The sequence below is a fragment of the Cetorhinus maximus genome, chromosome 6, assembly GCF_964194155.1.
Source record: "Cetorhinus maximus chromosome 6, sCetMax3.hap1.1, whole genome shotgun sequence".
Lineage (NCBI taxonomy): Eukaryota > Metazoa > Chordata > Chondrichthyes > Lamniformes > Cetorhinidae > Cetorhinus > Cetorhinus maximus.
The window spans coordinates 55,449,682-55,475,865 of record NC_135884.1 but is presented as its reverse complement, the minus strand read 5'-3'; the positions used below and the strand labels follow the sequence as shown (position 1 = coordinate 55,475,865).

Genomic DNA, 26,184 nt, shown 5'->3' with positions numbered 1-26,184 from the left:
TAACTTTCTCTGCTTAATGTCTAAACCTATATATTTAAAGGCCCCAGAAGCCTGACATCTAACCTAGAATTCCTTCTTTATCTTCTCGGTTACCTATTATTCAAATTCTACAGATCCTCCCCACAGGAAATCATCAACATGCATGCTAAAGATCCCAGCTAATTTCTCCTTATAATACCAGTAGAACATCACAGGTTGTGCCTTTAACTGAATGCAACCTATTTTCAACAAGACAGACCTCACAGAAAAATACCATACTCTTGATACACCATTCAACCCATAAACACACTTATTCAATTTCCATAGCTTTCCTTCTACATCCCGGGCTTCTTTGGGTGGTTTCAAAAAAACTTTCCTTTGAAACTTCTCCCCCTGTAAAAATGCAGCCTTTATATCAATCGATTTGCACTTCCAGGAACAGGATGCCCCCCCACCCCAACCCCCACCTGCACAGGGAGCGCACAGCGTTTCCTGGCAGACGCCACCCTGGGCGGGCCTTAATTGGCCCGCCTACGTAAAATGGCGGCGTGCTCCCAAATGAGGTTGCCGATCAGGAACCCGCCTGCCCGCGCCCAGTTCTGCACATCCCCCCCGATAGGGGGAAAATGTTGCCTTGGAAGGATAACACACAACCCTAGAGGTGAACCCTTGCGGAAGGTGTTTGAGAGAAAGCATTGGTTTGGGAGAAGGTTCAAAGGCGAGTTCTTGGAAATTGGAGATTGGAAACCCTTGTGTGAAAGACGGAGTTCGGTGAGACTGGTTGGCTCACAGTGTAACAAGTGTCTGGGGGGAGTTGAGGAGCGATCCATAGCATTAGCCTGGGGTGGCATTTGTCACTTGGTTTCAGAGTGTGGTGTGTCTGACCACAGGTTGCCAACTGGTTTACATGGACTGTATTTACTGTGAACCTTGGCGTATAAGATAGCTTTTGTAACTTGTGTTATCCTTACAAACCTGTATATATCTGTAAATGTATAGTTGTGGGTGAAGGAGCATTGTAATATAGTTCATCTTTTCTTGTTTAGTAAATGTTTCATGCTTTTGTTAAAAGTTCATTCGCTGACTCTGGTGACTCTGTTCAGTAGCCCCTCTCCATGTATCTAAACAAACAAATATAAGTTAGGATCTATTAAGCTGGGTTCCACCCTGGGATCAGGCCTGCCCAATTGTAAGATTAGCTGGGGATCATAACAATACTAGTCTCTAAGGTACAGGCACTGTTGGTCCCACTCGTTCTGCTCTGATCCCGGCAGTTACAGGACCTTATGCTGCATGAGAGAGAGGAGGATGTCAGTGACTGTGTTGCAACAGTGTTTGGGTGATGTGCCTGCCACAGCTGAAAGCTTATGACATATGGAAGCAGTGGGAACTGGGTGTGTGGGTGGCATCATTGGATTTGTGTGAGGGAAAGGTGGAGTGTCCTGGACATCAGGCATGAGTCCTGAGTGCCAGACAGTGCTGATGGATGAGTGATGCGGCTGTGCCACATTGAGCAGCATGAAAATTTGCTGATATGGTGGGTAAGAGGTCATTTGAATTAGCATTCACTGACCTTGACTTGATATTGTCGTGGTCACTTTGACAAACAGACCACAGGAGACTCAGGTACAGGTTTCAATCGCTTATTCGAGCAATTGTAAGGAGGGCACCATCTCAATACAGCTTGAGACAGTACTCCGCTAAGCTACAAGTGTTCACCATATTTATACATTATTGGTCACACGCAAGAATATCCTCCAGATTCCGATCTTGTCAACATATAGGTTTACATTAAACAGACAGGTCTCTGGTACAAAGGTAACCCTACTTTCACCCAGGCAGAGACCTGCCTTCCTATCTAAGCTGGGACCATCTGCCCTTCCCCTATCTGTTGAAGAGCACACTTAATCTATGTTATTGCCATCCTCTGACTCCAGTCTAACTCCCAGGACCTTGCTGGTGATTGCAAACCCTGAGGGTGTACAAAGTTTGAGAGTGTATAACGTTCCTCTGGTTTAACTGTTCTATTGTTGATTTACTGATTTGCGCTGGCCTGCCTAGCGATTCTAATTTAAGTAATTAATTCCCTTATAATGAATTCTCCCTTACCATAAATTCTCATTTATTTTCTTCCCCTAACAATATCATTAAACTTATTGTGGCATGCTGCCAGGTCATCAGGCCAGACTCGTTGCTTTGACCACCCTGACACCCACTCCCATTACCTTCTGAGAGTGCTTCTTGAAGGCCTCCTGACCCCCTGCAGAAGTGTGACCTCTCTCCTGTCCAACTCATGACCTAGGCCCCCAGCGCCATATCCATGAATTTAGGATCCTTCTCTTTTCCCTAATGCCCCATTTGTGCAGTTGCTACACTCAGCTAACCTTAGTACAGGCAGTCTGCAGCAGCTCCCTTTCACTGATTTCAGCTCCTCTTTAAGAGTGACAGACTGCTTTTAAGAGGAGCAGGTTGGCTGCATCACATGGTATCTGCCCAGGCTCCTGGACCCCTTGCTGAGCATGCAGCAGCCTACAACACAGACCCTGCTTGGGCTAAATCTACAATCAGCGAGGCATTTTCTTAATGAAAATATGTTTGATAATCCTCTTTCTGTTTGGGGACAAAGAAGAACTATCCATTGTTTTTAGACAAGGTCATCTCACCTGCAAGTGATGCAGTGCTGCTCTTCATCCTGTTTTCCCTTATAATTTTACAAACAAATGAAAAATACAGTTTCCCAATATATTCCATGAGCCATGTCATTTTAGGAATAAATTATTGTAGCTATTCACTAAATCAGTAGATTCTGGAGCCGGAGTTTTATAGCCCCTTCACAGTGGAGATGGGGCCGTAAAGTGCAGCGAGCCATTCTAAACTCCATTTACTTCGGCGGGATTGTAAAATCCCGCTGTCGTAAAATTCCACTCTAGGTTTTCATCTGAGATCTGTGAAACACCTGAGATCATCAAAATTCCTGTCTCCTATAATGGCTACTTGTATTTGTTAACTTATTGGTGTACACCAATAAAGAAATGCTGCAATCAATGGAAGTACTATTTTCCCTTCTATGGCTGGCACAGTATTTTGGAACTTTGGACTTATATGGTTGCAGGAATGTGGTTATGTTTACAGGAATCCCAAGAATTTGTCAGTATTTATAAGGGTTCATGAGTGTATCATATCTACAGGGAGCTGAAAACAGTTGCATCAGATGGACAGCTGTGCTGTGATGAAAGTTACCATTTTGGTGAGAGGAGAATTTTTTTAAAAAAGGAAAACATCTTGACTCTCAGTTTTTTCCTGTTGTCCAATTATGGTATATTATCAGCTGTAAATTGTGGGAAAATTTTCAATTTGGACCCTGTCACCATTTTGAGTGAAAAATGTTGTGCCGCTGAGTGGTTTCTGACCCTAGGTATAGGGGGCTAAACAAAGCCTTGAAGGGAAAAAAAAACTTCAGTTTACAACAATGTCTGTAAATTATTTTACCAATGTAATTCAAAATTAATGTGGTTCTTAAATTGTTTGCATATATATTTACAATGAGTGATGACTAATTTCTGACATGTTTAAGTTTGTTCATGCTTCAGTAAAGCTGCAAGAAAAGAAATCCTGCTATTTTTCGAACACATTTCCAACTGGGAGGGGAGGGCACATGTTTATAAGGCATCACCAAGGTTCATTAGACTGCAAATGCATCTATTCTCTGAAGTGTATCTTGAAGTGTACACATTCCAGTAGTGCATTAGTCTATTTAGTCTGTCAGATGAAGTAAGATCATGTTTCTATCAGGGTGATTTGCAAAATAAAAGAGAAATAGGAGAAAATGCCAGCAGGGGTTCATTCAAATAAAAACCCTGCCCGTCCCCAGAGAACTATGCAAGTTTAAAGTTGTTTCCATTGTCAATATGTTCTAAAGAATCAAAAAATCTTTTTATAACCCCAAACCTTACACAAAAGATCACTTCAACCTTGAAAACATTCTCTCTATAGTACAAGTGTATGTTTTCAATAGATCACCAAAATGGAATTTTTCTCTATGACCAGTACCAGTCTGAGTAAGTTTTTATTTACCTTTAGTGAGGAAAGAAAAAATATGCAGCAATTAAAGTTGGCTGTTCATGTTATTTTAAAGTATAGTATTTTCACCCTGGAGTTGCATTTCCTGAAAAAACAAACTTTTTGTTATAAAGCAAAAAAGTTTTCCTCCCATCTAAAGAAATTGCAGTCCTCTTTGAATTTTTAAAAGTCATACAGAAAGCTCAAACTAATTTTAGTGACTGGTCCACAATTGAAGAATTGAACATCATTTATTAATTAATACATCTAAGGCCAGTTAAGGCAGTTGACATAGTGTGAATAGGCAGTTGAGCTTAACCTGATGAAAATCTGTGTTTAACCTCTGGCAAAAGCTAGTTACAGCAGTAATTTGTGCCATAAAGCAAGTAATTGCAGTCAGCAGAAGTAAGCTTTAAGTTACAGAAGTCAGATATATTTTAAGCTTCACACCTTATTCTCTTTAAAATCCCATGTGGCATATTGGCCTGCTTAGTAGTTCAACAATAATTCAGCAATAAGCACAGGCTGAGAATAATATAAGCTTCACCATTTGCTTAACTTATTGTTCAACTATCATTGCAAACTATTTTCAAGAATTTTTATTTCAGAAACCAATATGAGTTTATTGTTTTCTGATATTGTTTATCTCTGACTCAAAGTCTGGACTTTAATAAAATTGTACGAACTGTTTTTGAAGAACCAGAAGGAGAATAAAACAGATAATATATAAAAATATTGCCTTATTTTAGATTCTGTTAAAATAATCATAAGATCTCTCTGAATTTATTTTACCAGTTCCTGAAGCTGCACCTTTGAACGTTGCTGTTGAAATCATGAACAGTACTTTAATTAAAGTTACATGGTCAGAAGTACCAAAAGAGAAAATTCGTGGCCACCTGGAAGGCTATAAGGTAAAGTCTTCTCTGCATTATTGAACAATATTGCTTGATATGAGCCTGTATTGTATTATTATTATTGAAGTATTGCAGATACAAATTATTATTAGTTAGTATTGAATATGTTTTTAAGTTAGCATTCTTTCTTGAAATTTAGGTGACAATGTGCATATGTAATCCTCTTGGATTTTACATCAAGACTTTTTAATTATTGCTGTTAGTGAAATAATGGTACTGTTTCATGTTCAACAGCACAGGGCATGGTGTAGGACTAAGACCCATTTAATTACAAATCAAAAATCAGGTAGTCAAGGAAAGAACAGCACTCTCCTCATTAAAAATCACAGAATCTCAGAATTGTTATGATGCAGAAGGAGGCCATTTGGCCCATCATGTCTGCACCAGCTCTCCAGTTGAGCAACTCACCTAGTTCCATTTCCTCACCTTCTCTCCATAACCCTGCACATTCTTCTTTTTCAGATAACTGTCTAATTCCCTTTTGAATGCTTCAATTGAACCTGCCTCCGCCACACTCAGACATCCTTTTTTATCCTGATCATGTTATGTTTATCATGTTAAACCAGAAGAAAATATTTTATTAACGTGCCAGTGAAATATATTTCTGCTGTCGTCGCATTCACAAACCTACAAACAAATTGTCAGTAGTAACTCTGAAAAACATTTATATGTTGAGGGAGGAAGTATTTCCACACTATGATATGGGAGCCAGGATGAAAAACAAATTTTGAACAATGCTCCTAAACATCATACTGCTACCAATCTGTTTGACAGTTATTGAGATGATAACTGGTAAACACTTTATGCCCCCAAGTGAATACCAGTCTAATTATATGGGAGATGTCCAAAGGAAGTGAGACCATCAAATGAGTTACCTCACACAACAAATTGTAAAGGTGGGCTTGGCTATTGAGAAAACATTTTCTGATTAACTTGAAATAATTCCACCCTTGCAGCCTCCGCCACCCAACCACCCCCCAAAAGCCTGCCCACTAAAGCACAAGTCAGGAGTGCGATGGAATACTCTCCATTTGCCTGGATGAGTGCAGCTCCAACAACACTGAAGAAGCTTGACACCATCCAGGACAAAGCAGTCCACTTAATTGGCACCCCATTCACCATCTTAAGCATCCCCTCCCTCCACTACTGATGCACAGTAGCAGCAGTGTGTACCATCTACAAGATTTGTCAGGCCTCTTTCAACAGCACCTTCTAAACTCATGACCATTACCATTTAGAAGGACAAGGGCAGCAGATGCATGGGCACACCACCACCTGCAAGTTCCTCTCCAAGCCACATGCCATCCTGACTTGGAAATACATTGCCATTCCTTCACTGTCACTGAGTCAAAATCTCAGAACTCCCTATTATAGCACTGTGGGTGTACACATAGACTGCAGTGGTTCAAGAAGGTGGCTTCGCTTCTCAATGGCCTTTAGGGATGAACAATAAATGCTGGCCTTTCCAATGACACCCACATCCCCTGAAGGAATATATATATATTTTAAATGAAGTTTGTTTATTAATGGGGTTTTGAAAACACACAGAAAAAATATTAACTTCAATTATGTCCTATAACTTTGCTGTTAGAAAACATGCTTGATTGAGAAAAGTATTTAATGGTAGATCTTATGCAGTTGAATTGCAGGGGTAGAGGGTGAGGGTGATTTCCAGTAGCCCATGGGAAACACAAGTAAGTGCAGCATGTCAGTCAATGGTTTTTTTTAACCCAGCCTGTTACGGACTTCATTTTCCAGACAGGTTTCTCATTAGAAACATCAAACTTTATTTACAGACTACAGCAGCAGTTACATGCTTCCATCAAGCTCCACAACTAGAAGAAAAACTCTCACTCTAAGGTCCCCGCGCTTAGAGCTGATTCGTTCACACTGTCACGTGATACTATACAACACAATAAGTCTTAAAGCTACAGTTGCTAAATTCCTTAAAGCTACAATTACTGCACAACAATTACGTTAACATATTATAACAGGTTTCTTGACCTGTTAGGGAATGGGTGTGATGAGGACCTGCATGAGTTGATTTCAACTCTAGTACTTAGATAGACATTGCGAACGTGAAATTTGATGAATTCTGGAGCAGAACTCAAGGAAGTCCTAGAATGGATTACATACGCCTTGTTTTAGTGACACCATTCAGGGTGTGTGCTGGGGGGCTTTAAGGGCTTGTAGGGTGATGCTGTTTCCTGTTGACAGAAGGAAAAAGCTTACCAGTGAAACCAAGAAGATATTACTGGAGGTAATGGAGAGGCTAGCAGCAAGTGTGTGTGAATTCAATGCAGAAAGCAGTTCATTGACATAGGCAGGGCAGGAAAGCTGAGGACAGTGGCACTTTCAGCTACATCCTGATGTGTGTACCATGCCAATTCCCTCACTCTGTCTTCTGAAGCCTACTCTAGCACATCACACCTCACACCAACTTACCTTGAACGTGCGCCCACCCTTCTCTTGCCAAGCAATTCCTTATATCCCCATCTGTCCACCCGCCACTGAGACTCACCCTTATCCTTATGCAATGTCCTGCCTCTCCCTCAACAAATACTTTTCGTCTATATATTAAGACATGCCATTATTCTCACTCATAGGTCTATTCTATCCTTCGTGGCAGGAGAAGAGAGCAGAAAACTTAAGAGAAAAACAGAGAACTGGAGGTGACCCTCCCACCTCTTAATACTGACAGCTGCAGAGAAGGCTGCACTGGAAATAAGCAGAGTCTGGACGTGCCTGGGCATTGGATGTGGAGGGGGTGGGCGTTTCCAAACAAAATTATATATCTCAGAGCCACCTGGCATAGAGTACTCGCTCATATTGACTTGATGTCATCAGCAAGTCCGATATGATTATGTGCACAAATTCACTTAAGACTTTCTGACCCTGACAGTGTTCAAGTCTTTAATCCCCCACAAGCTGATCAAGCAAAGCTGGAGGCAGTACAGGAGGTCAATGATGATTCCTCAAAGGAGGACCCTCCCTCAGAGGGTTCAACATTACATGACTCATGCAGACTATTCACTGGCTCAGATACACAATGGGTGGGACCATTAAAGAAGCTAGTTGAGTTTTCACCTGTGACCCACATATCACAAGTCAGCAAGAGCAGATGATCGAGACAGAACAACAGCAGTGGAGAGATCACATTGGAGTCTGCAGGACACTCTAAGCTCTGCTCACCTGGACACAGATACTGAATCTTGGGTGAATAGGATACTTCTCCAGGAAAAGCCAAGTATATGCAATGTATTGGCAGGTTTTCCGCCTGGTAAGAACTGTCACCTGCCTCTGAGCACTCATTAATATGCTTTATTTCTTGGGCTGGTAGTTTAGCCTATGTCAATCACTTGTTTGGACATTTCTAACCAATGATTAGAGGACAGGTACCCAAGATGTCAGGATGGTCACCTTCCACCATCCATCACTTAGCTCCAGCCACTTTTTAGCTGCCTCATGCTGAGGGTCATTTGCTAGCCCTTACCAGGCACATGTTTAGATAAAAGAGTGCACAAAGCACCATCTTACCAACTTAGGAATGTCAACATGGAAGCTTGAACCAAGAGACCTCAACATAAGAATGTAAGAAATAGGAGCAGGAGTAGGCCATTTGACCCCTCAAGGCTGCTCCGCCATTCAAGAAGATCGTGGCTGATCTGCCCCAGGCCTCAACTTCTTCGTGCCAGCTCCTCATAGCCCTCAACTGTCCATTATTTCAAACATCTATCTACCTCCTCTTTAAATACTTTCAGTGATCTAACCTCCACAACTCTCTGAGATAGAGAATTCCAGATATTCACTACCCTCTGTGAGAAGAAATTCTTTCACATCTCAGTTTTAAATGAGTGTCCTCTTATTCTGTAGTAATATCCCCTAGTTTGAGATTCCCCCACTAGTGGAAACATCATCTCAACATCTATCCTGTCAAGCCCCCTCAGAATCTTGTACGTTTCAATAAGATCACCCTTCATTCTTCTAAACTCTAATGAATAAAGGCCTAACCTGTTTTGCCATTCTTGATAAGTCAACCCCTTCATCCCAGGAATCAACCTGGTGAATCTCTTTTGAACTGCCTCCAATGCCAGTATATCCTTTCTTAAATACGGGGACCAAAACTGTACGCAGTACTCCAGGTGCGGCCTCACCAACACCCTGTACAGTTGTAACAAGACTTCCCTATTTTTAAACTCCAACCCCCTAACAATACGGGCCAAAACTCCATTTGCCTTCTTCATTATTTGCTGCACCTGCATGCTAACCTTTTGTGTTTCATGCACAAAAACACCCAAATCCCTCTGTGTTGCACTTTTTTGGAGTCTCCCTCCATTTAAATAATAGTCTGCCTTTTGATTTTTCCTACCAAAGTGCATGATCTCACACTTTCCTACACTAAGCTCCACCTGCCAAGTTTTTGCCCACTCACTCAACCTGTCTATATTCCCTTGCAGATTCCTTATGTCCTCATCACAACATACCCTCCCACCTATATTTGTATTGTTGGCAAATTTGGATATAATATAGATAGTAAGTAATTGAGGCCCTAGGACTGATCCTTGTGGCAGTCCACTAGTTACGCTGTTCCAACCTGAAAAAGATGCATTAATCCCGACTCTCTGTCTCCTGTGTGTTAGTCAATCCTCAATCCATGCTAATACATTACCCCCAATACCATGAGCTCTTATCTTGTGCAATAGCCTTTTACGTGACACCTTGTTGAATATCTTCTGGAAATGCAAATACACTACATCTACCGGTTCCCCTTTATTAACTCTGCCTATTATATCCTCAAAGAATTCTAACAAATTTGTCAAACATGATTTCCCTTTCACAAAACCATGTCTACACTGTTTGATTGCGTTAAGCTTTTCTAAATGTGCTGCTATTTCTTCGTTAATAATGGACTCTAGTATTTTCCCAACGACAGGTGTGAGGGTGTCTGGCCTATAGTTTCCTGCTTTTTGTCTCCCTCCCTTCTTGAACAGGGGCATCACGTTAGTGGTTTTTCAATCTGCTGGGACCCTCCCGGAATCCAGTGAGTTCTGGAATATTTTGAACAATGCCTCCACTATCTCTGTAGTCACTTCCTTTGAAACCTGTAGATGTTGGCCATCAGGTCCAGGCGACTTGTCTGCCTTTAGTCACATTAGTTTCTCAAATACTTTGTCCCTCGTGATAGAGACTGTTACAAGATCTTTCCTCCCCATTAGCTCCTTGCTTATCTGATATCTTTAGAATGTTTATCGTGTCCTCCACTGTGAAAACTGATGCAAAATATTGGTTTAAATTATCTGCCATTTCCCTGTTCCCGGTTATCAATTCTCCAGTTGCATCCTCCAAGGGTCCCACGCTCACTTTAGCCACTCTCTTTTTATATATCGATAGTAGCTCTTGCTGTTTGTTTTTATATTTCTTGCCAATTTACTTTCATAATCAATTTTCTCCCTCTTTATTAGCTTTTTAGTCATCCACTGCTGGTTCCTAAAAATATTCCCAATCCTCTGGCCTACCACTAGTTTTCGCCACTTTGTATGCCTTAGTTTCTGATTGGATACTCTCCTTGACTGCCTTTGTTAACCACAGGTGGTTCATCCTTCTCATCGAGTCCTTCTTCTTGACCAGGATAAATTTTGCTGAGCATTCTGAAATATCTGCTTAAATGTCTGCCACTGCTCATCCACTGACCTTCCCCTTAGTCTGTTCTCCCAGCCTGCTTTAGACAACTCTTTCTTCATATTTCTGTAATTGCCCTTATTTAAGCTGAGGACACTGGTTTGAGATCCAAGTTGCTCGCCCTCATACTGAATTTGAAATTCTACCATGTTGTGATCGCTACCCCCTAGAGGATCCTTACCTACGAGATTTCTTATTAATCCTACCTCATTACACATTAGTAGATCTAAAATAGCCTGTTCCTGGGTAGGTTCTGCAGTGTATTGCTCTAAGAAACAATCCCTGATGCACCCTACAAATTCATCTTCCCTGCTAATCTGATTTGTCCAGTCAATATGCAGATTAAAATCACTCAAGACAATTGTAGTGCCCCTCTTACACTCGTCCATTATTTCCTGATTTATATTTTGTCCTACAGTGAGGCAACCCTTTGGGGGCCTATAGACGACTCCCACCCATGACTTCTTCCCCTTGTTATTTCTAATTTCCACCCAAACTGATTCCCCGTCACGATCTATTGCACCTATATCACAACTCACCACCACACCGATACCTTCCTTTATTAACAAAACCACTCCACTTCCTTTTCCTTTTGCTTGTTTTTCCAGAATGTCGAATACCCTTGAATATTGAGTTCCCAGTCTTGGTCACCCTGCAACCACGTCTCTGTAATAGCTGTCAAGTCATATTCATTTATTTCTATTTGTCCTGTCAACTCATCTATCTTGTTATAAAGGCTGCATTCAGATAAAGAGCCTTAAGCTTTTACTTTTAACCATTATTACTCATTCTGGTTCTAATTTCTGCTGCACTCTTCTGCTTATATTTTCTGCCCCTTCCTGTCACACTTTGATTATCGTTCGCCTCTTCACTACCCTGCACTTTAGCGCTCTCGAATATTTTTGATTTTCTAAACTTTCCTTCAATTGAACCCTCCACCCCAATAATTAGTTTAAAGTCCTATCTACAAACCTAGTTGTACGATTCGCCAGGACACTGATCCCAGCATGGTTCAAATGAAGTCCATTTCAACGGAACAGCTCTCTCCTTCACCAGTACTGGTGTCAGTGCCCCATGAATCGGAATCCATTTCTCCCACACCAATCTTTGAGCCACACATTTACCTCTCTAATCTTATTTACCCTATGCCAATTTGCACGTGGCTCAGGTAGTAACCCGGAGATTATTATTTTGTGGCTCTGCTTTTTAATTTAGCCCCAAGCTACTCATAGTCCCTTAACAGAACCTGTTTAGTAATCCTACCTATGTTGTTGGTACTGACATGGACCATGACAACTGGATCCTTCCCCTCCCACTCCAAGTTCCTCTCCAGCTCAGACGAGATGTCATTAACCTTGGCACCGCTAAGCGACACAGCCTTCGGGACTCTCTGTCTTTGCTACAGAGAACAGTATCTATTCCCTTAACTATGCCATGCCCTATTACTACTACATTTCCCTTTTCCTATTCCTTTCACTATTCCTGTACCATGTGCTCTGTACCACGGTGCTGTGGTCAGTTCGCTCATCCTCCCTACAGCCTGTGCCCTCATCTACACTGGGAGCAAAAACCTTGTACCTATTGGACAAGGGCACTGGTTGAGTTTCCTCCAAAGCTAAATTCTGGTTCCCCACACCTACCTCACTTGCAGTCACACCCTCCTATCCCTGACCATGGACCAAATTTGATGTAATTAATCTAAACTGCCTCCTGAAACACAGTGTCCAGGTAACTCTCCCCCTCCCTAATGTGACACAGTGTCCGCAGCTCAGACCCCAGTTTCTCAACTCTGATCCGAAGTTCCTCGAGCAGCCAACACTTGCTGCAGATGTGGTCACCGTGGATCACACCAGCGTCCACCAGCACCCACATACCACAGCTGCAACACATCACCTGCCAAGCCATCTCTACTCTGTTTAAGTAATTAAGATGTTAAATATTTTAAAAGTGAATTTCTTAACTGTACTCTTCAGTTGTAATAACATCTCCTGATTTAAACTATTTGGCCAATCAAAAGAGACAGGGAAGAGATACCCACCAATCACCTACCTGGTTTCCTGTGATGTCATATTTCAGCCCTTACAGGTAGTAACAGGTTGAAGAGGCTCTCTGCTGCCAGTTTTTATCTCCTCCTGCCACTGCCCTCCTCGTGCTGATCCGCTCTCCATGTGCTCCCGGCTCTCCTCTTGCTGTTTTAAACTTATCTTCCATTGAAGAAGATGGTTGCTAGACGATCCTGTGCACACTATTCCTACCAAACTCAGACACCAGCACAGAGGCTCTAGATAATGGGAAAATGTTTCTCCATTCTGATACTCTACTCTCACCCTGTTATGACTGCGGCTCGTCAATATGATATTTAACAAACCCAGCTCCAGGTAACACAGGCCCAAACACCCAGCAGGCTGCCTGACAATCCCACTGTGCATGCCAGCAGAGAGATTAAAGGAGTGCGCCATAAGAATGAGTGACATGATGTCGCAGGCCTTTGAAATAATGTCATCCTCCATGGAAAGAGTGGCCATGTACGTGGAGCATCAAACATGGCAATCAAATGGGTGCATGCAGGCCCTCACTTGTGGCTTGCACACTAAGAATGACATCTGCAATTGGATTCATGAACCCCTAGCCTTGGCTGTTCATCAACACACTGCAACAAAGAGCTCTTCAACTCATTGTTAGCAGAAGAAGTGCATGTAATCCATAGAAGGATGCTGTTAGAAAGGGGAGGTGCAGGTAGGGTCTCAGTTCAAAGTGCTTCAACTTCTCACACGTTGCCCTTCCTCATTCAGTGCTTGGCATGCTGCCTGTATCCTGTTGGCTGAGTCTGGTTCAGTATTGGAACAGTTTTTGGCAAGACCTCACAGCCTCCAAAACCCAGAGTACATTGCAAAAAACCATCTCTGCAGTCAGAGCAGTGATCTGAGCAGCCTGCCTCTACCTATGTTGAAGCCACAGGGGTAGCACTATGTGGAAGTGTTAGGAAGAGAAAGAATAACGATTTGTAGTTGCATAATGGTGTGCATTTGGGTGAGTTACACAATGTTAAAATGTTAGGTTTCTATTTAATTTTCGAGCAATATAAACTTTATATGTTTCCACCACTTTCTGTGTTGGCTATTTTTGGTTGCTGCCTGGAACACAGTCTTTCCACTTGTGAGGAATGTTAAGACAAGAATTTATGTTGAGCAAGGAGGACTATGAAAGGGATGCTTAGTTTTTGCCAGGACCACTTTGGAATGGGAGTGCCATGGTTTTTGCATTTGGTTGTCAGATGGGCGTACTGGTGGAATATAAGTGAATCTCACAATAACAAGTGCATCCTTGACAACAATTTGTGCCATATCATGTTCTACCTGACTGTTGTGCAGTGGTGTGCAAGGTATGGCACACCACAGTTATTCTGGAGACTCTGGTTGGTATTGATGGGCAGCTTCAGATCCATCCAAGCACCTGAAGCACACCTTCAGCATGCCGATGGTTAGCTCAATGACACCTCTTCCATACTGTTGTCAGTTGGCTTTCATCATTCCTGGGCCTCAACAGTTTGGCTCATCATGGGTGTCATTCGCCATGTTTTAAGTGGGTATTCCTTGACTACTTTGAGGCGCAAAGAGATCAGGGAGGATGGATTTCTACAGAATGAAAGTATCATGACAACTGCTGGGAATCTCGTGTGTACCTGCATTAACATATTTTTGTGGCTGCACATTGATGAAGTGGAAGCCCCTGTGGTTAACAAACATCCCTGGGTAATCTCTGGATGTCTTAATTGCTACATGAGTGCAAACGATAATGCCCTGCACATGTGGGAAGCCAGCCAGAGCCAAAAACCCGAGCACCCGCTCACTCTGACTGGCATTATTTGTGACAAAGTTGGCATAATTGTCAACTCTGGCAAACAAACTATCAGCCACTTATGCATTTATGTACCACTAACTATGAGATCCTGCAAATGTCTTCAGCAAAGCCCCAGAAGGAACCAGAGGCAAAGGTGTTGAGGGCAGTGGTGACTTTGACAGTGAAGCCACTGAGTCTCATTAGCAGCAGGTCTTGTTCTGGCCGACTGCAAATGTCTGCCACCACCTGACAATATACCCTGAGCCTCCTGAAACACTGGTTTTCCAACATGCCCAGGATGCTGGCACATTGCGTACATGGCCTCCTGCAACCTGTACCTCTCTGTTCATCCCCTGCCCCCTATGAAGTGGCAGGCCTGTGAGGAGCTGGTTAGTGCTGCTCTTCCTGCTACTCTTGCTGCTGTTGAGGCTGGTAATGCTACTGGTCATCTTGATCCTCATCTGAGATCCAAAGTAAAACAGCATGAGCGACATCAATGGTGATCTGATATATCACAGCCCCCAAGCGAAAACCAGACATATAATGCTCCCAAGTTGTGAAAGCAACATTCACGATTGTGAAAGTTGTCTCCAAAGTGTGTAAAGTAACTTCTCAGCGCAAATGGTGAATAAAGAATTGGGTGAAAAAAATCAGCTGTGAAGTTTCAGCACTTATTAGTATGTTTCCCTGTCGTATCTTCAGCCCCTCAATTGCTACTGTGTTGTTGCCTCACTTTCATTGGTAAGTTCCAGGAAACCAAAGAAATCTGTGCACCTACAGTTATCCAAAAGCCATATTAATATCACTGTATGAGATTATCATATTGAAATTAACAACCTACCTCACCTGAGGGGAGTTGCTAACACGCAGCCTAATGTGCTACAGTTAAATGTGGAAGTTGTGTTTTTATAATGATAGAAAGGCACTAATCACTCATAAGAGATTGGGTAATCATGTTGTAGGCTCATTTATTTAAACTAGGCACATGGTAACATTTATACAAAGGTAGAAAGCTTGAAGATATCAGCAGTTGAGCTGTGTGAGCTGTGTTCTGCTCACAGGCCAAAGTGAAACTGATACTGGATCACATGATATAATTCCCTTATAGTGATGGCATACTGCTATCCCTTGAAGGCATATGACATAGAAGTCACTGGGGTTGGAGCCAGCTTCCTCCAACACTGCCAATTTCCAAACTTTTTAACACTCCACACTCTCCTAAAACTGCATGCTCTTGTTAAAATTCACCGCATTGTTCCAGAGCATAGTTCACAAAGAAACAAACATTTTCATTTCTGTCTAATTGGATTACTCTTACAGTTTTTTTTCAAACCAATTTTTACATTGTAGTAGCTTTTGCAGAAATTTATGATCGCTGTGTAAAAATCAAGTGTATTTGTGCAGCATCTAAGGGAAAATATTAGCAAATAAATAGCTGTGCAGAAAAATCAGCATAAACAGAGGAATTTTTCCTTTTGCCAAGACAAATCTACGTAAATTCAATAATGATTTAGTTTTGAGAACTCTGTAATAGGACTATTACAGTTTAATAGATCAGTTCAGCCATTTATAATGGCTAGTGGATAAGGTTTTAGAGAGGAATTAAGAGGCAGTTCAATCATATCAAAAGAAACTAGTTTATCTTCTTTCCAGCAATGAGCAGTTAACTTGTTATACAGTGGTACACATGCCTTAATGGAGTATAAAATATTGTCTTTAAAAGAGAGTGATGAAGTGGTGCCGGTTGAACACTGAACTCCATGCAAATGGCTTAGAACTTCAATGTTAATGACTGAAAGCAGCACATGTTGGGTCATGGATGATGGGGGCTTGCCTGTAGAAATGATCTGTGATGCTGAACCTAAGAAAGCTATTTGGAGTAAGAACTTCAGGTAACTTTCGATTTTTAAGCAAGACGCTACACGTGGTTTATTCATTATTCTTTTGAGTCCAAGTCCAAATCCAATTCATCAGGCCTCCTTTTAAATGACTCCATGTCTATCTCAGTCTATCTCTCGACACCTAACACGCAACCTGAAAGAACTAATTTACCTAGCTTATCTAACCCCAAATGTAACCCCCAAACAAGAACCCTATCACAAACCCTACCCCAATTTACTCGTTATCTATACCTAACAGCAGAAACCAAACACTAAAAGCTATACCTTAACTTCAGTCCCCATCCCCAAACACCCCACTGCCTCATATACAATTCCCACTGCAATAACCCCACACTCTAATACTACCTACCCTAATTACCCAAATCTGTCCCTTTGAAAAAAAACCTCTCATAATCCCCCCCAACTGCAAATCCCCCTAACCCTAAATATCCCCCTAAATTATTTCCCCTGAATAACACCACCCCAAACACCCACCCCAATGGAGAACCCTAATGCTAACCCTAATAACCCTAACTCTGACCCTAATACCCGAATAACACTAACCCTAATAACATAACCCTAATACCCCTAATAACACTAAACCTAATAACCCTAATCCTAATATTCCTAATAATCCTAACCTTAATAACCCTAATACCCCAAATAAACCTCAAAGAAGTGAACATATAAACACAAGAGTGAAAGATGACCACTGCTGCCTGAATACCCCACCCAACCCTAATAACCTCCATCCCATAAACCCACCCACCACAAATACCCCCATCCTTTCCTGGCCATTTCAGTTTTTCCTTTGGTTATCCTAATATTTATGTAGGTACCAAGGAATATATCTGGGAAAATAAAGTGGGAAGAATAAAATTGGGAGACAGTGGGGGGGCTATATGTGGATAGAAGTTGTGCAGGGGAGATTGGAAGAGAAAGGGTATGGGGTGGAGACAGTGGGATCAGTGGGGATAGAGAGTGACTATGAGGAGCAAAGAGAATGAGAGAGTGAAAGAGGACTTTTGGAGATGAGAGAGAGCAAAAGAAAGATTTTTAAAGGAGGTGGAAAAAGGAAGAGACTTCCAGGGAAACCAAGAAGTCCAGAGAGGGAGAGGGAGACTAGTGGAATGCTTAAGTCACCTTGAACCATTCCGAAGGAGATCTGTTAAAATAATGCATTGGTGGTTTTGCATAAAGAAACACTTCCTGTGGTTAACATCACACACCTCACAGCAGGCTCTCTTAGCAGAATCATATGTTATTTGTGAATAACAGCCTTATTATGTTAATAAAGCATGTCCTCTACTCACTATGAGCAACACTGTTGTTCTGCTGTTAATATTTTAGAAGTTAATATAGTGCACACATCATGTAAATTTCACACTTACTGTTACATGTTAGCATATGCTTCAATTCACCAGAAACAATACCAAGGGACTCCTAAGAGTAATAAAATAAGAGTATAATGTGTGCAAAATTTACTGCCCTTCATGTCACACTTGCTGTGTTACACATAACGGTAGCCACATTTATTCTAGGTACATTTCATATAGCTTATTTGTTTAAATGCACATTTATTTTGCCAAAATTATTTTTAAAAGGCTGTTGTTTTGGCCTTATAGATCAGTGGTGGGCAACCTGCACGCAGCTCATCAGGGTTCAGACATTTGTTGACCATTTCCCATGCGCAGGGTCATGCTGCTACGGCTCAATCATCATGCCCCTCAAATTGTGGGTACACAAGCGCAGTAGCAAAATTACCCTATCCCAGGAGACTGTCGTGGTTACGACACCAGTGGACTTGGGAGGTTGCTCTAAATGATATTACTTTTGGCGGTTGCCCAGAGTTAGAAGATGAAAACTGGATTTTGGATGTGGCTTTTCTCACCGACATCACTGGTCACCTGAACGCGTTGGATGAGCTGTTGCAGGGAAAAGATCACTTCTTGTCTTTACTAGTTGCTAGTGTCAGAAAATTCATACTACACCTGCAGTTAATGTACTCAGTTGCCTTCATGTGACTACACCCACTTCCCAAGTTTGAAAAAAATGCTGGAGAAACACTCTGATCAAGGAGATGAATATGATCCATCAGTTCACATACAAGTGCTGTCTACACTGGTGGAGCATTTTGAGAACCACTTTTCTGAGTGATCTGAAGCTCTACCTCTCATTGCTTTCAAATCCATTTGAATTTGATCTGAGCAAATGTGGCACAGTATGTCAAAGGCTTGAGGTTGATAAAAGGAATTTTGATGAGGAATTAATTCATGTTCGTGCCCTGGATGAAGGCTAAGTTAACTAGCTAAAGAGGAAAGGTATACGAGAACTTTGGTTGAATTTCCCTGGTCCAGTTCTCCGGCATTGCATTGCAAAGCTGATGTCAATCTTTAGATCAACATACACGTGCGAACAGACTTTTTCTGCTATGGGACACATCAAACGCAAGAAGCGAAACAGACTAATGGACAGAAACCTCAATGTTGAATTGTGAAACCTCAGTTAAATCTAAGAAAGCTTGTGGAGGACAGGTCCAACCAGAAGTTGCATTGAGTATAACGTGGGTAAGGCAAGCGTAAATATTTCTTTTGTTTTTACCATTTGAAGTTGATGGCAGTTCTATTAATATATGAATGATTAAACATTTTCTGTACCTCATCATGAAATATTTGGAGTGTATTAAATGTATTTAATCTTATTCATGAGGCCATGGTTAGTGCATATGCCCGATTACAATCTTGTGGCCCACTGCAATGAAGGAGGGCCACTCACCAGCCTAGGTTGCCCATCACTGCCAGAGATGCAGTCCATGCCAATGCACAATAATTTGTTAACATAGGAGTCATATTTGGGGAATTATGATTTTTAAAAAACTGTAAGGTTCTTTTTTTAAAAATATTATTACCCAGGGAGACTTTTCATCCTAGGTTGTGCCTGGCAGCTTGAAAAGCATTTTGAAGTTTAAGGTCACCCTGCGCAGTATCCCTACGTAATAATAGAACTCTGCTTGGTCTGAGGCTTGATTTGCGTAAAGGGTACAGCTGTGCCATAATACAGAATAATACATTGTTAATGATATGGTATAAGCATTCAATGTTTATCGAAGTTAGGTTGTTGAAAATATTTTTGGCTGAAATTTTCATTTGAGTCAATCGGCTATTAATTTACCATTGGCAGCAAAATAGGTGATTTGTTCATATAGATCAAATAATTATTTATCTTCTCAAAACTCAGTGGACTTTGAGTTTTGGTATGGAAACAATGTTTAGAGTAACATATAAGATCATAAGAATGATGTGCCTGGAAAACACATGAAAATATATTAGGCTGAAATTGGGATAGGTAGCACTCATTATTCAGGTGCTATGGGCTGCCATGTGGGACCAAAATGACATACAAGGCATGTAAACACACTTATGGGGCGAGCTCCGCCAGACATTATATTTGTGAGTGTAGTGAAGGTCCGGTGGCAGTACGCAGAGCAGGCTGGTCAAAACATCAGTCAGTATGCAGCATTGACTTGATGTCAGTACTACCATTTTGTCACTCAACACTCCAGTTAACCCCCTCTCTTAACCTCGCAGAGCTGAACATGTGTTCAGCAACAGAAAGACCCCCATCTTCAGCTGCTTCATCAATGACCTTCCTTCCATCATAAGGTCAGAAGTGGGGATGTTCACTGATAATTGCACAATGTTCAGCACCATTTGCGACGACTCAGATACTGAAGCAGTCCTTGTTCAAATGCAGCAAGACCTGGACAATATCCAGGCTTGGGCTGACAAGTGGCAAGTAACATTTGTGCCACACAAGTGCTAGGCAAAGACCATCTCCAACAAGAGAGGACCTAACCATCGACCCTTGACATTCAGTGGCATTACCATCGCTGAATCCCCCGCTATCAACATCCTGGAGGTTACCATTAACCAGAAACTGAAATGGACTAACCATATAAATACTGTGGCTATAAGAGCAGGTGAGAGGATAAGAATCCTGCGGCGAGTAACTCACCTCCTGACTCCCCAAAGCTTGTCCACCATCTACAAGGCACAAGTCAGGAGTGTGATGGAATATTCACCACTTGCCTGGATGAGTACAGCTCCAACAACACTCAGGAAGCTTGACACAATCCAAGACAAAGCGGCCCACTTGATTGGCACCACATCCACAAACATTCATTCCTCTGCCACTGACAAGCAGTGGCAGCAGTGTGTACCATCTACAAGATGCACTGCAGAAACTCATCAAGGTTCCTTAGGCAGCACCTTCCAAATCCACAACTGCTACCATCTAGAAGGGCAAGGCCAGCAGGTAGGTGGGAACACCACCACCTGGAAGTTGCCCTACAATCCACTCACCATCCTGATTTGGAAATGTATTGCCGTTCCTTCACCGTCGCTGGGTCAAAATCCTGGATATCCCTTCCTAACAGCACTGTGGGTGTACCTACACCACATGGACTGCAGCGGTTCAAGAAGGCAGCTTGCCACTACCTTCTCAAGGGCAGTTAGGGATGGGCAATAAATGCTGGCCTAACCAGTGTTATGACTCACCCCCAGGTGAGGTTCCCCAAAGTTGCTGATCCAGGCAAGACCCCTCAATTTGTCACTGTCTGGCTGGGATATCCCCAAATTGTTATACACCAGGTGAGGAGGGATGAACTGGTTCCCTGTCTTTATTCAGTGCTCCCCACCCTCCCCTTCTGTTGGTCACAACAAGATTTAGTCTAAAGAGGATCCCTTTTGCGGATACCTTTTTCCCAGACCCAATTGTTCTAATTTTGAAGGAGCCAATTTGATCTGACTTTCTTGAGTTAAAGGTAAGAGTCAGTTTATTAACTACTAAAGGCAAGAAAGGATAAAACATATGCATATATGCTCATATAGGTTAAAGTAAGAAATTAGCTTGAAGTGAATATATATATATTATATGTTTATGGAACAGTCTTTGACTTGTAGGTGGTAGGTGATTGAGCGTTGCGATTCAAGATTCCAGTACAATTGACTGTGGCAGATGAATAGTCGGTTTTGAGGCTCCAGGGTCGAATTTGATAGAGAGGGAGAGAGATTGGGATACCTGCAAAATGGCAATTTGCAGGGGTACTCTGTGTGACTGTTACTTCTGAGTCAAACTTCCAGCACTTGCTCTCTCTCAGAACACCCACCAACATACAGACACCGGGACAGGTTTTCAGCTCACTTTTAATCCCTTCTTTGTATATTTCAAGTGGGAAGCAAATTCACAAATCTGTTTGGGCATTGCTCACAGGATATCTTGATGAGATGATGCTCATCTCCCATTATGTCCCATTGTCACTACTGGAGAGAGCAATTAGTTCCTGGATGTCTTTTGAAGTACCTTGTCTGGCAGCAGGGTGGGGTTCCATTGCTTCTTAGGGAGTCACACTGCAGCACTCCAGCCAGTGGCTTGTGTACATTTTAAAAACTCAGGTCTTATTTTTAAAGTCTTTTTGTTGAAATTCAGTGTTTTTCCTTCATTATCATGACACCAGTGACACCCACATCCCATAAATGAGTTTTTTTAAAAACTAAAGAATCATTAACTGCTTGCAGGTTAGTTGCTGGTTGATTTCTTCTGGCTGCTGCTTCAATTCCGCAATTGATTGATGCTTTCTATATTGATTAAAGTTGTGCAAATCTACAGAAAGTGATGTGGCAGGTGCTGAAGGATTTTTTGCTAACTTTAAAAATTCTGCACAAACAAGTTGCCCCCAGAGATGGGTGAACAAGTAGGCGTTCATCTTGTTTTTACAGGATTACTTGGAGAATAAGTAGAGGGCACGCTGCTGGAAGAGGGAAGATGGGAAGTAGGAGGGGGAGAAAGGCTCTCAGCAGAAGGCCATATCCAACGAAAGTGTTCAGGGTGCAATTCGCCTGGCTGAACCTCAGTAAGGAATGATGTGTTTGCCTCTAGGCTTCAGCAAGGATGTTATGATTGAAAATAATCACCAGCTGCAGCCACAACTGCATTCTCACAGTAGGGAAAGGACTGCATTGTCAGTAGATGTTAAAGTAACCAAGGTGATGAACATTTGCATGCCTGGTTCTCTCCCAGTTTGCTGATAATGGTTGTATAAGGGAGGTCACTGAGGCTTATCATTCACTAAGAGCTGATTACATGTTATTTTCTCTTGTCAGGGAACAACTGGCAGAGCAAACTTCACCATAGAGCTGGGTGTCATTCACTGCAAGTGTATTGCTTTGCAGTTACTTCATTTTAACTCTGCTCTGTACCAGAATTGAAAAGGGTCCTACTCCACTACTCCAATCCAGCTGGCGCGTGACCTTACCAGAAAATCATGCAGGGTAATGCTCTGTACCCTGACCGCTGTCTTGAGGACTTCATTTTATGGCAGTCCTGTGTGACACCTGCACTTGAGCCCCACAGCAAACCAAAGACTGGCTACTGAACAACAAGGGCTATCCACTGATGGCACAGCTGACTCTGGTGTGCAACTCACACATGTATGTGCGCAGCATGCACACAATGAAAGCCAAGCTGCCACATGCATTGCGAGATAACAGACCATTAGCGTGCTGAAACAATGTTTCCGTTGCCTGGTGACTCTGGAGAAGCCCTGCAGTTCTTGGCAGAGCAGGTGTCAAGATTTGTGGTCATCTGGTGCATGCTGCACAGCCTCACCATCATGAAGGATAGCTCTTGTTAGTAGCTATACAGCGAGTAGCACAGGAGCATGAGGAGGAGGAAAGGGTAGAGAGGAGGTAACCTTTACAACTACTTACTGGCCAGCCAGTCTGTGAAGAACTCAATACCAACACTGCAACTCCAATAGTCCCACACTTTACCTTTGCTCTGATACTGGACATCGCACAGTTTGCTTGGCCGCAATACAAAAACAAAAGTGACACAAAAAAAACATTTCAAACCAACTTTGTAAATTAGATCATCCCATTTACAAAAGTCAACTAATCACCCTTGTATATTCCCTGAATGTCTGTCTTCCGAGTGCCTTTGCCTGTCCTAGTGCTCCAATGCAGTGCTCCCCCAGTGACTGCAGCATTACTGCTGGATGGCTGCTGACTTCCATTCGTGGAGACTGCACATTGTCATGGAGGATGTCCTGAAGCAGATTTGGACATCAAAATCCTGGCCGCAGGCAGCATCAACATGGAATTGACATGAGCAGTTTGGGTTGGCTGGTTGACAAGCAAGATCAGAGAGCACTGCTGGAGTCTCTTGTTCATCCTTAAAGGCGAAGATGAGCATGTTCATCATCTGGGGTGTTTAATGGAGTTCCAGTGGGTACGTTGGTGACTGTTAAGGCTGATCGATGCCTGGAAGGCTCTGCTGCAAAAAACAATATACCACAGACGATTGAGTTTTTTTGATGAATTGCTGGCTTGAGATTTCCTCTCCTTGTGTTTTCTCTCTGTCTCTGATATACACTGCTTTTGAAGGAGGCTGCAACATTTTTTATTTGGTTGCACCATCTCCAACGACCCTGGGCAAACTTCATCCAGAAGTCGAAGTTGATATCAAAACTCCTAAGTGAAGCCTTTAGAGTGTCCTTGTAACACTTCCTTTGCCATGAGAGCGCACCCCAGGCTCAAGCTCTCCACTGAAGATTTGCTTTGATAAGTGAATGTCAGGGATTCTGGAAAATGACCAGCCCAACTCAGTTGTGAGCATCTCAATATGGTGTGGATGCTTGGCACGCCAGCTCAGCTGAGCACCTCAGTGTCTGGTATTTTGTCCTGCCACCTGAACTTCAGAAGCTTCCAAAGGCATCACAAGTGAAAGTGGTTGGGCTTCTTGGCATGCCACTGGTACACAGTCTAAGTTTTGCATGCCTAGAGCAAGAGTGGGCAGGACTATTGCTCTATAGACTTTCAGTTTGGTAGGCAGCCTTGCTCCTCTTTGCTGCCAGACTGATGTTTGAGGTCTGCCAAAGGCTGCTCTTGCTTTGGCAATTCTTGCATGTGTTTCATCATTAATATAGACAGCTGAAGAGAGTGTGCTGCCAAGATAAGAGATATAATCCACTACTGACAGGTTCTGGTCATGGATTGAAACTTCGGGCTCGCGATAGGGCTTTCCAGGAGCAGGCAGGTACATTACTTCAGTTTTCTTCATGCTGATCGTAAGGCCAAAGTTGTTACATGTATTGGAGAACAAGTCCATGCTACATTGCATATCCAGCTCTGAACCGGCAGTTAGTGCACAGTCATCAGCAAACAAGAAATTGTCAAGTCCTTGGGGACCTCGGTCTTTGCCTGGAGTTGTCTCAGACTGAGCAGTTTCCCATCATGTGGTATCTGATCTTGATGCCAAGATCACCATTATGCGAGGCATCGGAGAGTATGGCGGATAAAAACTGGTTGGGAGTGGAAGGATGAATGCTGTCTTCCTGAGGGAGGACAGCAAATCTATGCTCTATGGAGCCACTGTCAGTCCCCTGCCACTAAGACGGTGCTTCAGCAATCCTAGTAATCTGGTAGAGGACAGATTGCTGGACTGCTGTGACACCCTGCAAGCCACTAAGCGCACTATGATTCACAGCCATGAAGGCAGCAATCTGAGCTTCTGGTGGAAGCAGAATTAGCCATCAAATGCTGCATTATGGTATAAAAATGATGGAAAAACTCAGATCGGGCAGTATCTGTGGAGACAAAATCATAGTTAACGTTTTGAGTCCATATGACTCTTCTTCAGAGCTAAAAGCTACATTATGGTTGCTGCAAAGTATAGGGTCCGAGTTCTGTACAAAGTCCTGTGCCAAGTTGGTGTTGGACTCTTTTATGGTCCTTGACATTGAATGTTTGCTTTCTAACAGACATCCAAATGCACCAAGTAGTTTCTTATGAATATTAATCTGTTCTTCTGTGGGCTCCATTGAAGTTGTTGTCTGAGTCCTCTTCAGCAAAATTGTTGTGCAATCTCCCTACCTTTGCCTTGGCTTTGCGTGCTTGCACCGCTACTGTACAACATCTACATGAATGACCAACCTATAGACGGTGTCACACGCCGTTTTATATATGCTGATGACTTATGTGTCACTGCCCAAAGCACTGATTTTAACACCGTGGAGAAAAAGCTTTCTGAGGCCTTGGAGGGACTAACATCCTACTATGAAGAAAATCACCTTCGCGCAAACCCATCAAAGACACAAGTTTGTACATTCCACCTCAGAAACCGTGAAGCCAAACGCCAGCTTAAAGTAACCTGTTGTGGAGCAACACTGACGCATTGTGAGCACCCTATCTACTTAGGAGTCACCATTGACAGATGCCTCACCTTCAAGAACCACATCAAAAAGACAAAGGCAAAAGTGAGCATACGAAACAACATCCTGAATAAACTCACTAACACAAAATGGGGAGCAAGCTCGAAAACATTGCGAACCAGTGCACTTGCTCTTTGCTATTCCACTGCCGAATACGCCTGCCCTGCATGGGAAAGATCTACTCATGCTAAGAAGATGGATGCCATTCTGAATGCAAGATGCCGACTTATCACAGGTTGTTTAAAACCAACAAACACCAACAGCCTATATATCCTGGTGGGTATCACTCCCCCGATATAAGAAGAACGGTAGCCAGCAAGAAAGAGCGACTCCGTCAAACATCAGATGAGAGGCACCCTCTACATGGTCATACACCTACACCCAGCCGCCTAAAGTCAAGGAAGAGCTTCATTGAACAGTGTTGTTCCATTACAATCAACCCCATCTGAAGCCCGCATCACCTTGTGGAAAGACCGGCTCACCAGTCTCCAACAGCCCCCAGCGATGGAAATTCTACTGGATGAAAGCCTTCCCCCAGGAGCTAATTGCAACTGGGCAACCTGGA

General features: G+C 42.6%; 1 protein-coding gene across 9 annotated transcripts in view; it reads left to right on the top strand.

The window, feature by feature from the left end:
• Positions 1 to 26,184, top strand: part of chl1b (cell adhesion molecule L1-like b) — a 954,137-nt gene that overhangs the window by 744,137 nt on the left and 183,816 nt on the right. For all 9 annotated transcript variants that reach the window (XM_078543741.1, XM_078543742.1, XM_078543744.1 and 6 more), the window contains one exon: positions 4,834 to 4,949. In XM_078543741.1, coding sequence (XP_078399867.1) covers positions 4,834 to 4,949 — 116 coding nt within the window. The remainder of the gene's footprint in view (positions 1 to 4,833; positions 4,950 to 26,184) is intronic.